The 12,819-nt window shown below is 41.8% G+C and overlaps 1 protein-coding gene across 1 annotated transcript in view; it reads left to right on the top strand.

The window, feature by feature from the left end:
• Positions 1 to 12,819, top strand: part of ADAMTS16 (ADAM metallopeptidase with thrombospondin type 1 motif 16) — a 149,810-nt gene that overhangs the window by 26,194 nt on the left and 110,797 nt on the right. Inside the window, exon 4 of the mRNA XM_038583954.1 lies at positions 9,701 to 9,959. Coding sequence (XP_038439882.1) covers positions 9,701 to 9,959 — 259 coding nt within the window. The remainder of the gene's footprint in view (positions 1 to 9,700; positions 9,960 to 12,819) is intronic.

Genomic DNA, 12,819 nt, shown 5'->3' with positions numbered 1-12,819 from the left:
TTTGCCATAATGTATATACCTAAGACTCATTTTGTTGATATTCACAAAATAATTCATTGAGATTTTGATTGGAATTACATGGAATCGATAGATCGAGTTAGGAAGAACTGACACATTGCCTTTTAACTTATGATTTTTTTATGTCTACTGTGTATTCTCCTCTCATTGCCCCATTCTACACTGGAATTTAAGCTCCAAGAAGGCCATTATATTTGTCTATTTTGTTCACAGTTGTATCTAGATTGTCTAGAAGAGTGTCTGGTTCATAACAAGCAATTGACAAATATTCTTTGAATTAATGAAATGAGTGAGTAAATGAACAAACTAACTACACACTTCTTAGATGAGAAGGACTGTGAGCTTCTTCCCCTATGGAAGTTAATTCATGTCTCAGTGTTGTACAGCTCTGTAAGGGAATCTATTCTAATGTTTAATCCATGGTATTTGGTCATAGTAAGCAACAGCACTAAATTTAATGCCTTTACTCAATGACTTGCTTAACTATTTCTTTGTGTCTTGGGAGTGTATGGAAACAGGATCTGTAGAATTTTAGTTTGAGCTATTCTTAGGTCAGATATTTTTGTGCCAACCGAAAGTAATCTTACTAGGCAATCAATTTGATAATATGTTTTGAATATTTCAGCTGGGGCAATTTGATAAAGATGTTAGTGGATGGATTTGTAAGATTGTTCCTAACTGTATGATACACACTATGATAGAGAAATGTTGTGGCCACCTCTCCTGTATCTGGAAAACTAGTCTTAAAAAGTAAGCTCCTGAAGATTTATTACCAGTTCTTCTAGAGTCGCACTTTCCAATAAAGCTTTGTGACATGATGGAAATACCTGTGTTGTCCAATATGGTAGCCACTAGTCACATGTGGCTACTGAGTCATTGCAAAACTAAATTTTTAACTTTATTTGACTTCATTTTATTTGAATTTTTTTTATACTTACATGTGGCTGTTGAGCAATTGGAGAACTGAATTTTTATTTTATTCTTTTAATTAAAATTTAGGGGCCACCATCTTATACAGTGTATGTATAGGTTTTCTGTCTAACAGAAACTTAAATACTTGTAATAGATGAATCTGAAATACCACACAAAACTGAAAAACACAAAAAAATAGTAACAACAAATTCACTAATGAAAGCTGAGAATACATGTACAGTGACATTTAATCTCCAAAAGAAGTTTGATCTCCTATTATAAATATGTGCCATATTCCATATTATGGTCTATATTCTGAGCTTTTGCATCCTCGTTGCATTTTCATGAGTTTTGCTCATTTTGTTCTAAAAACCAGATCTTGGGCTCACTAGACTTCTTTGGCTTAATAATCACATTGTTCTACCGTTTACCAATTCATACATTCTAGAATTATTCATTATTTTTAATTAGCCTTTCTAGTTTCTAGGTAGCCATTCATTGCATTTTAAAAATTGTTTTGAGTGAATGCTTAGTTTGCTCCTCTTCTTTATTTCTTTTAAAGGTTTTATCTAATTATTTATTTGAGAGAGGGAAAGAGAATGTGCACTCCTATAAGTGAGGGGAGGGGCAGAGTGAGATAGAGAATCTCAGGCAGACTCTGTGCTGAGAGGATAGAGCCTGACTCGGGGCTCAATGCCAAGACCCTGAGATCAAGACCTGAGCCAAAATCAAGAGTTGGAAGCTTAATTAACTGAATCATCCAGGTGCCCCTCATCTTCTTTATTTTTCAAAAGGAAAGCAGGGATCCCTGGGTGGGATCCCTGGGTGGCGCAGCGGTTTAGCGCCTGCCTTTGGCCCAGGGCGTGATCCTGGAGACCTGGGATCGAATCCCATGTCAGGCTCCTGGTGCATGGAGCCTGCTTCTGTCTCTGCCTATGTCTCTGCCTCTCTCTCTCTGCGTGACTATCATAAATAAATAAAAAGGAAAGCATTCAGGACTTGATATTTCTCCAAGTGCAGCATTAGTATATCTCACCATTTCTAACAGAACCAGGTTTTAATTTGATTGACAATCTCTATTGATATCCAGTTTTCAATTTCATTTATTTCTGCTCTAATTCTTATTATTTATTTTCTTCTGATTACTTTGGGTTTAATTTGATTTTCTTGTTTCCTAAAGTGAAAATTTAGATTATTGATTTTAGATCTTTCTTCTTTTCTAATATATGCATTCAGTACTAGAAATCTCCTTCTAAGCACTGCTTTCATTGCATCACACAAATTTGGATAAATTGTGTTTCAATTTAATTTAGTTCAGAATATTTTTTAAGTGTGTTGTTTGATCTTCACCTAGTTTGAGATTTTCCTATTTTCTTTTTGATATAGACTTCTACTTTAATTCTCTTGTGGTCTGAGAGTGGATATTCTATGATTTCTAAATTTTTAAATATTTTAAAGTATGTTTTATGGATCAGAATGTGGTCTGTATTGGAAAATGTTCCATGTGAGCTTGAGAAAGTATATATTCTGCTGTTGTTGGATGAAGCCATGTACAGAGATCTTACATCCAGGTGGTGAATGGTGTTGCAGAGCTTACTGATTTTCTGCCTGCTGGATCTCACCATTTCTGGAAGAGGGGTGCTGAAGTCTCCAGCCATAAGAGTAGATACATCTTTCTCTCTGCAATTCTAGAAGTTTTTGCCCTACATAGTTTGATGCCCTGTTGATAGGTGCATGCATGTTAAGAATTGTTATGTCTTCTCAGAGACCTGACCCCTTTATCATTTATCTCTGACAAATAGCTTTACTTTGAAGTCTGCTCTGTCTGAAATTAATACAGCTATTCTGCTTTCTTTTGATTACTGCTAGTGTGGTATATTTTTTCCATCTATTGAGTTTTAACTTGTAAATGTCTTTATATGTAAAGGGGATTTCTTATAGATGACACATAGTTGGGTCTGTGTTTTGATCCATTCCGATGATCTCTGTCTTTTAATTAGTGCATTTAGACCATTCACACTCAAAGTGACTATTGATGTAGTTGGATTAATATCAACGGTATTTGTTACTGTTTTCTTTTTATTGCCCTTGTATTTTTTTCCTATTATAGTCTTCCACTCTTTTCTGCCTTTTGTGGTTTTAAATGAGCATGTTATATGATTCCATATAACTTACGTTATATATTTATATAAGTTATATAACTTCAGTATATAACTTATATTTCTTTTCTTTTCTTTTCTTTTTTTTTTACATTTTTACTTTTGCCCTATAGTTTACCATATACATCTACAAGTAATCCAAGGTCACACTCAGCTACCACCATTACTAGTGTTATTCTCCAGGGGCCATAGTTTGCTAATACTAACATAGGGGTAGAGAGGAAGCACTGATGTGTTGGCATATATATTGGAGTCATTTACACTGACTATTAATCTTAGCTAGCCCACTTACTAGGTCTACAATGTTGAGCAGTTTTTTTAAGATTTAATGTCCCTTTTATTTATTTTTTTAAAGATTTTATTAATTTACTCATGAGAGACACACAGAGAGAGGCAGAAACACAAGCAGAAGGAGAAACAGGCTCCTCAGAGGGAGCCAGATGTGAGACTCGATCCCAGACCTGGGGATCATGCCCTGAGCCAAGGGCAGATGCTCAACCACTGAGCCATCCAGGTGCCCCTAATGCCCCTTTTCTTTAAATGGAAATATTAATTCTCATGTTATACGTTTGTTATTAGAACAGCAATAATGAATATAGCAAAACACATAGCACATTATGTAGCACATAGGTGGAGCCCAAGACAAAGTAACTAGTATATCATATCTATTTATGTTCGTAATAGTACCCGTAATAAGATATCTGCTAATTAACAAGCCACCTGAGAGAAAATAAAATAATTGGGTTTTGAGGTGACCCAATAAGTAACTCCCTATTTCCTTACCTCTTACTGTCCCTTTTCCCTTTTCCATACATTCTGTATTCTGAATGAATTATAAAATATGAACAAAAAGAGTAACTCAAATGGTACACATCTGTATCCTTTTTAAAATTACTGATAAAGTCAGTTTTGGAGAAAGTGGAATATTTGTGCAGGTGAGTGGATTTCCTAAAAGTGGGCCCCAATGTAGACACACGCAGTCAGTGAGTTGCAAGAGATGCTAGACTCCTGACAGTCACCCTCCTGGGGGATTCACCCACCTGAGCTTATCCTATGATCAAGATCCATGAGGATGCCAGCTTCCGGGGGTGGGCGGAGTCCTGAGTAGAAAGGGCTGTGCCTTCCATGCCCAGTTTTGAGTCCAGACTTATAAACAAGTTATTCCTTCCCTGCAGAGAAACAAGTGAGGGGCAAGGAGTTCTGTTGCCATGCTGAAGTGGCCATAAGAAGTGAGTGTGGGGCACTCACTACCAACGCTCCCAGTTGAGTCTTCAAGCAGGGACACTCCTGGTAGGATAAATATCATTTCTGTCTGAGCGCTAATCATAAGTCAAGTCACTGATAAGATTCTATTTTATAGTAAGGCAGGAAATATTGGTAATTTAATGTTGGTGTCTCTGTATTTACAGGTCTCTCCGTGCTTTTTATGTGTTCATTTGTTTTGTTTCTTAGATCCACATGAGTGAAATCATATGATCTTTGTCTAATTTCATCCAGGATGACACCCTCATGTTGCAAATTGCAAGATTTCTTTTTTTTTTTTTTTTGGTAGCTGAGTAATATTCCATTTTATGGACAGCTTTTATAAATAGATATAAACATATTGATATAAACCTACAAACTTTTTTCCTTTTTTTAAACAGAAGGTATTTACTAATATCACTATAGTTCTGCACTTTCTTTTTTCCCCAAAATAAATTAGGAAACAATTCTCTATCAGTAACTATCTAATTGTTTTCAAATGCTGATACTGATTTGCAATACATACAGTCTCATTATGATAACCTGTCTTCCATCAGGGGGGATTTCAAGTATTTCTTATTTGGGGGTTATTTTATTAATTTTTACTATGATAAACATCCTTTTACATATCTTGGGCATATGTGTTAGAATTTTTTAGGGTACCTTCCTTGCTGCAGAATTATTAGGTCAAAAGTACATGTATTTACAATTTTGAGAGACACTGCCAATTCTTTCCAAAAGTGCTTCACCAGTTTACTAATTCTCCTCACATCTTGGTTGTAACAGGGTATATGCTGCCTTTTTGGTCAGCCAGTAGGATGGCGTCTCATTGTGGTTTTCAACTTCTTGCTAAAATTAGAAGTAAAATCAAACCCTTTTTTATAAACCTCTCCCACCTGTGAGTTGCCTTTTTTCTTTTTTTGCCCTATTTTTTTCTTTCCATTTTTTTAAAGTTGTATTACTTCTTCATTTTTTACTAGTTTTTATGGATTATTTTTAAGGATTGTGATTTTTGTCATCTGCATTCAAGAATTTTCCCTAACTTGTCATTTGACTCGATAGTATTTCTCACCATACTCAAATATTGAATTTACCCAATTCTATCCATCTCTTTCTTCACAGCTTCCTGATTTTGTTCCATCTGCAAGTGTCTACATCAAAATTACAAATATATGTTTTATTTAATTTATTTAGTTGTTTTAAGTTTTGTTACTCTTTGCTGCATTTGGCCATTATTTTGGTGAATGGAATGAAGAAGAAATTGAGATCTGTTTTTTACCAAAGAGCCAACCAGTTATCTCAAGATCATTTATTGAATGATTCCCTTGCTTGCTTCCTCCTGAGAAATCTCTAATGTCAACTACATTTTCATATTATGTAGACATGTATTCTGTTTAACTGATTTTTCAGTAGAAATCTAGCAAGTTTTAATTGTGAACAAAACGGTCTAACACAATTATCCTACTTCTGAGCTTCAGTGTTTCCTCCTCGTACATTGCTGAGCGAGAAACAGCATTTTCTCAGCACTAGCCTCGCACACGTTTCTTCCTTCCTTACAAATGCAATACGAGTGTGAGATCAATTTAATGTAAAATGATTTACAGAGCTGGCCAGGAGAGATCCAGGCCCCAGGAGAGCTCCTTTGCAAAGTTTGAAGGACACTGGCCTTTTTTTCTGAAAGCCTGGTTAATAATCCACCCAGCTGACATCGCAGTGGTTACTGTGGGCAGGTGTGCACTGGTCATTTGATGAGTGTCCAGATAAATATTCTTGGTTCAATAAAGAACAGCTTTAATAAGCAGACAACATTAATCTTCAGTGATTTATCTAACCTTTTAAGTAAGCTTGCAAACTAATGATACAGCAAGATAACAGTTACTTTCTCTGTGTTTTTTCAATATCTGTTGATTATAAGGAAATCAGAACATCAGGCTTAATCAGTTGTTATAGTCTCTGTATTTAATTAAATTGGGGATTGACTACTTTGTTCATGAAAATTAGGAAATCCTCGAGCTACACGAAGTCCTTCTTGCCCGAGGATCTGGTCCTCTCAGCCTCAGGCACCCACAACAGAGCCTCGACCTGCGGGGGGCAGAGCAGGAGTCACTTTTGGGACTGAACAGCTGTCAAAGGTCACAAGTTTTTTAGATGCAAAAGCCAGAAAGAATAAAAACAAGACAGCAGGCCAGAAGCAGGGAGGTGTTTGAGGTTATGATGGTGGAGTTGGGGTGAACCAGCTCTCACACGTCAGGGGAAATCTCATGCTGTTACGGTGAAAATCCCCAGAATTATCAGAAAAGAATCAGAGATCATCAGAGGTGAAGTATGATATTTTACACTCTTCGCTTCATTCACTCAGCAGATCTTTTCTGCATGTTTTCTGTGGATCATGCATTTAAACTACTTTCATTGTTAAGTCCTACAAACTCATGACAGCCAGTGAGCCTTATCTCCACTTCCTAGAGGGTAACACAACACAGAGAGGCTGAGTAAACCACCGAAAGTCACACAGGAAGCACCACTGGAGTTGGATGGTGCGCTCTGGGGCGCCGGACTCAGCCGGCTGCTCTCTGAGTCCGCTGGGGCTCCAGTGAGACATGCCGAATGACACCTCAGATGGTCTTCCAAGGGGTGATAAGAAATGCATGGAGTAGTTTCCAGATCAGAAAAGGTTTTTTGTTTTTTTTTTTTAAGGTGAAAAATGAAGTCTTTTTTTTTTTAAGTTAATACTTGAACTGGTTACCTTCAAAAGTGTAGAAAGCGTCCTTGGGTGGTGTTATTGTACGAAGGGTGAGCACGGCCATGACTGCATTACTGCAACTCCATTGCATCTAAACTACTGCATTAGTTGAAGTGCAGAAGGATGAAACTCTGCTGCCGCAGCTGCCGTGCCCTTCCACGCTAGTATCCTCCCTGATAGGACTGTGAACTTTAAGGTTCCCAAGTAGTCGCATGGGAGCTTCACTGCTAGAGTTTCTAGGGGACACACAGATTCCCAGGTTATTCACGGAGAGCACTGCCTGAGAGGCGCCTCCTCCCACTCAGTGGGGTGGGCCAAAAATTCCAAGTGTTCTCCCTTTCTACTGCCAGGGGGTTCTCGGGCCCCAGGAGGGCCACCCCCCATGGTGCTGATGGCTTCCTTGATAACTGACCACGGTTACACCCCCACCCTGCCCTGCCAGCAGGAACTCCAGGGCCAGGGCTCAATCTCTCAGTGTCCAATAAACATTTTCTCTCCCACCCCCAACCCTGCTGTTCCTGAGCATTGTGTTTGTCCCTTTACCGAGATCTAAGAAGATCTAAGGAGTGCTTCCTCACGCCTGTCATCCCACCACGTGCAGATATCCAGGCTCACACAGGACGGCCCAGCCCAACGTGGAAGCTCATTTGGTGGGGAGGGTGCTCCGCAGTGGAAGTCAGACTCAGCCTCCTAAATCAGAGGCCTACTATGAACAGGTGCACATGCACCTGTTCAGCCTCTGTGAGTAACTAGTGTCTCACTCAGGGTAGTAAATTATCAAGGTAACTTTGGGGAAAATCAACATGATTGTAACACTGGCAGCTTAGTACCAGAGACTTCTAAGTGACCGCTGGACAGTTGTGCAGGAGCAACTAATTATATTCACAAATTACAGCTATTATAGAGTAACATTTACAAAGAGTATTTAAAAATTGTCCATAATCCCATAATCCAGCAATGCCGTTGACATTATTTTTGTGAGAATATGTACAGATTCTAAACACTTGGATGGCACAGAAAGATTCGAAGTTGCAAGCAGCTCCCTCTCACGGCCTTGCCCCGAAGACCACTGCCCACCTACATCGGCGATTGCTCTTGCTCCCCCAGGAAAGTTCTCTAAGTGCAGAGCATGCTTTTTTAAAATGGAAAGAGTTGGGATCACACTGTCTATTATACACTTTGAAAATTAATCCCACTTGGAATCCCTTATAGTATAAATCGTCAATGTGCAGTTCCTGAGCCAGTTCTGATTTTGTGGGAATCCTTACACCCTACTGTCCAGCCAGGTTACCTTAGAAACAGAAGTGAGTCACTTTCCTTCTCTATTTCCTCATCTTTGACAGGAGGGTCATAGGATGGCCACCTCACAGAACTGCAGTCATGATTTCAACAAGGTTTTATATGGAAGATGTCAGCCATAGTCACAGGAACTTGAGACAAGAGATTTGATTATGATTATCAACATCACATAATTACCTAGTCTTATTTAATGTTATGTCCTCTTCAAACATATAACTATACTTTAAAAACATTACCCTGAATTAATCGGTAAACATTTTGATGATTTATTCTTGTTATTTTTTGTTTTGCTTGTACATTTATGCTGTTGTGCACAATGCTGCAGTGTACAGTTACACGCATAGATCAGTGTGGGAGAAGTGCCTACAAGAAGCACTTGGTAAGAATCCCAAAAGGCTGAATCCTTAGAACTGACAGCACACTTCCAGAGTCGGGGATGTGGCAGGAGGCCATGGCAGCCGCTTCCTAGTTCTGCCCTAGGGTGCGCTGCTCCAGAACCTCACGCTGCCCTGGCTTCTCCAACACTGGTTATAATCAGGCTTTGAATATATTGGTCGCTCTAGAAGGTAAAAAGCAGTCCTTCAATTTTGCCTCCTTTAAGATTTTTTTTAGTATTCTTCTTTTTTAAAAAAAAATTTGTTTATTCATGAGAAACACAGAGAGAGGCAAAGACACAGGCAGAGGGAGAAGCAGGCTCCCTGCGGGGATCCCTGATGTGGGACTCGATCCCAGGACCCCAGGATCATGACCTGAGCCAAAGGCAGACGCTCAACCACTGAGCCACCTAAGCGCCCCTTTTTTAGTATTCTTTATGCTACATTTGCTCAGCAGACGTTTTTGGTGTTTTTATGAGTTAGTTTTCCCCTATTGCCACGATACCTTGCTCAGAAAGACCTTCCTGATACCCTAAGGAAATTCTCTTGTGCTTCTTTCTGGATTAATCTTAAGTTACACTTTTATGTCAAGGGTAGCATTATATTCAAGTTTGAAAGGAGTTGTGCAAATGACTCTGGTGGGATTTAGATTTTCCCTTCCCATGTGGGGCCTGCCCTGCACCCACACCAGCATCTGAGTCTGTGCACATGAGCTCTGTACGGAGAGCCCCGTGGGAACCTGGTGGCACGTGGTGGAACACGTGGCACACCTGCACCCGGACCTTCCTGGGAGGATGCAGATGGGAAGGCTCTGCCCCGGGTCTTTCCGGGCCTCATCCTTAGCCCAGGTGCTGGAGGCAAGAGGGCACCCCCGGAGCGCTGAGGAGGTGGTGCTGGGGGTGGTCGTTCTCAGGGCAAAGGGGGTAACCCTCTTTCTCTCTTCCTCTCTTTTCCAGTCGGGCATGATAAGAACCCAAGAAGCAGATTACTTCCTAAAGCCGCTTCCCCCCCACCTAGTGGGAAGCCTGCAGGACTCCGCTGGGGCTGGACCCCCCTCCCACATACTATACAAGAGATCCACAGAAGTGCAGGCTCCAGGGGCTCCCCAGGCGGTCCTGACCCGGAGGGATCGGGAGCTGGGGAATCAGCCTCTGCGCAGCGGCTCGAGCCTCCAGCAGCCACAAAAGCAGCATTTCTGTGGAAGACGCAAGAAATGTATGTAAGGGCGCTTCTTTTTGTGCATTTAACCATTCGGACGTTTATGTAAGCCGATGGGATGTTTTAGGTTTCCTTCGGAGTAGTCGGCCCAGGCAGTGGGATTAACGGGCCGTCCTTGCTCAGCTTAAGTGATGATTCCATCATCCGTGTGTTCGCTATGTCCCCTCTCATGGTAGACGGACAGATGGTGGTAGGATTTTAGTTTAAAAGAACCATTCCCGGGGCAGATGAAATGACATACAGCAGAATCCACTGGCTGTCTTCTAGAGAAGCCTGGCATGTCTACTCAGTAATTCTGTTGTTTGGGGGGTCGAGATTTATTAAAGTCCGCATAGTTTTCTGCCAGATAATTTATCTCCATACATATTTATATGCTCTACTCCACTACATCAAAAGGACAGGCTAGGCATGACCTCATTTACCCACAATTTATCACCGGCGCTTTGTGGAGGAGGCCCTTTGTTGTGCAGTGAACACTCAGGAGGTGATGCGATGTTCATATGTGTGTGGTTCAGGAGTGGGAGTTCGGTGTTCACTGGATTCCTCTCACTTCCCTCAGCTTCCCCTCCAGCACCACTTTATTTATTAAACTTGCCCCCAGTGAGCCCATCTTGTCCCAGCCCTTCTCTTTCTGCTGGTTTCGTCAGCTGCTTATGCAGCAGCCTGAAATAGAGGTGGTCCTGGTGCAGGGGGAATAGAGTGATGGCCTGTGGCCCCTCGGTACTCGCAGCAGAACACAGATACACTGAACCCTCCGCACCGGTGTGTCACCTGAACTCGGCCTGTCCTGTACAGAAGAGCCCTGTGCTACGTTCACTTGAGAGACTCAAACCCACATCGATTAAGTTGGGGCTCAGTCAGTGGCAGAAAGAAAGGAGCTGGGAGCAAAAGGAGGTGAACAGGAGTCAAGAAAGTCAGGGAAGACAGAGGTGAACCAGGTATGGGAACAGGGCGTACATGTCAGCATCAGCTGCCTGGGGCTGCCTGCGGCTGCCTGGACACAGAACAGCAGAGAGGAAGGGGGCTGAGGACAGGGCCAGGCAGGGTCAGGAGCACGAGGCAGGACTCAGGCATGGTAAGGGTCACGGCCAGAGTCTGGGCTGGCAGGGCTCAGTGCAGGACAGACCCCGGGTCAGGGACAAAACGCCGCCTGAGCACCTGGCTCCTGGCAGGGCTGTCCTTACCACTTTGCCAAGGTCCCAAACCAAAGCTGTTGTGGGCTGAGAGGAAATCCAGCAGTGCTGGCTTTGCTCAGACCGATGTGGCCCTTTCCTTCTTACCTGGAGGTGATCCAAGGCCTGCAGGCCAGCAACAGCAAAGGCACACTGTGTGCCAGGCTGGTGGGCTCATCTCGGTGGCCGTGGCTGTCCCTGTGTGCACACGTGCATGCGTGTGGAGGTGTAGTTTGCCTTCAGAGGCTTTTCAGAACCTCAGTAATGGGTTCTGTTTGTTTGATGTGGCACAGTTGTTTGAAAAAAAGCTGTGCAAGAAGTTTTGTTTTTGGAAAATGGAAACAAAAAGTTGCTCTTGTTTTCTTAATCCGACTAGAGAAGGAAAGTGTCACCAAGTGCCTCTTGGAAAACATTAGGGACCCATATGGTGTGGTTTGGTTCGCCAGGTATTTCTGTCCCTTCCCTGCTGGGCACGTGACTGGCCAGAATGGTGTACAGACTTCCAGGCTGAAGCATGTCGTTCCTGAGACCTCCGCTACCTGTGCATGGACATTTCCATGTTGTTGATGGGGCTTTTGACATCTCTAAAGAATCCCAGCCTAGTGCAGTTCACACTTACAGAGATTCTTCCTTTTGGAGTCTGTGGCTCAGAAAATGGCCATTTTTAGGTTAGACTCCTGTGGGAAGAGGCATTCAAAGGCAGATTGATTTGCTTAAAATCAGTGGTGAAGCTAAACCCGAGACTCCAGGATCCTGCTGCCAGTTTGGACACCTATTTCTGACACTTTCCCCTAGGGAAGGACTGTGAGCAAGTTAATGTTCTTTCCCTGTGCCTTGGTGGCCCCATCCCTACACAGAGCTGGTGTAGACACAGCTCTTAGGGTGGAGTTGTGTCTCTGCAATTGCAGCAAGGTCAGTGGTGCTCAACGAGTGCTTTAATAACTTTTCCAGAGTTGTTATTAGCCTCCACTGGGTTCATTTAGGTTAGAGAGTATTTTAGCAAACAAAAATGCACTGCACCTGGGTACCACTCAAACAAAACAGCATCTTTTGGCAGCACAGTCCATGAATAGAGTCGACGTAACTTTGAATTAGTGTCACCTGAATCTTTGGGTAATTTGAAGCATCCATTCACATGAAAAGATTTTCAGAGGCATCCACTAAACCTAATTGTCTTTAACATAGTGTTAACTTACTGATTATACATGCCAAAAGTATTTTTAAATGACTCCAAGAGGACAGGGTATATTTTGTCTTGCAATTAAATTGAGATAAATATGGTGCTTTCTAAGAAATTCAGCTCTGCCCGGAAGCGGATCTGCGCCTCATGGTCGTAACCCATTTGAAACATGATAGACAAACCAGTTATGCATCCTGAAGTGGGAATCAGCTTTAAAAAGAATCAGGCCATCAATATTGATCAAATAAGAAAATGATTCAAGGTAGCGCTGTGGTCTGTAACTTGGTTCCACCACGTTGTCAGAAAGCGTTCTGCAGAGGCCTGCTCACGAGTCCTTACCCCAATGTCTTTGAACATTGTGCGTCTGAGGCTGGAACATGAGAGCTAAGGGGTCCTCCTCTTTGCTTTTAAATCAAGACAAACTTACACAGAGATAGTTACAGTGTTGGGTTCCACGACATCTAGGTTTTATGAGCTTTATTTACATTTAAAGCTCCACTTTAAT

The sequence above is a fragment of the Canis lupus genome, chromosome 34 (assembly GCF_011100685.1).
Source record: "Canis lupus familiaris isolate Mischka breed German Shepherd chromosome 34, alternate assembly UU_Cfam_GSD_1.0, whole genome shotgun sequence".
Classification (NCBI taxonomy): domain Eukaryota; kingdom Metazoa; phylum Chordata; class Mammalia; order Carnivora; family Canidae; genus Canis; species Canis lupus.
The sequence above is the reverse complement of the archived record's forward strand: the minus strand, read 5'-3'. Positions and strand labels throughout refer to the sequence as shown.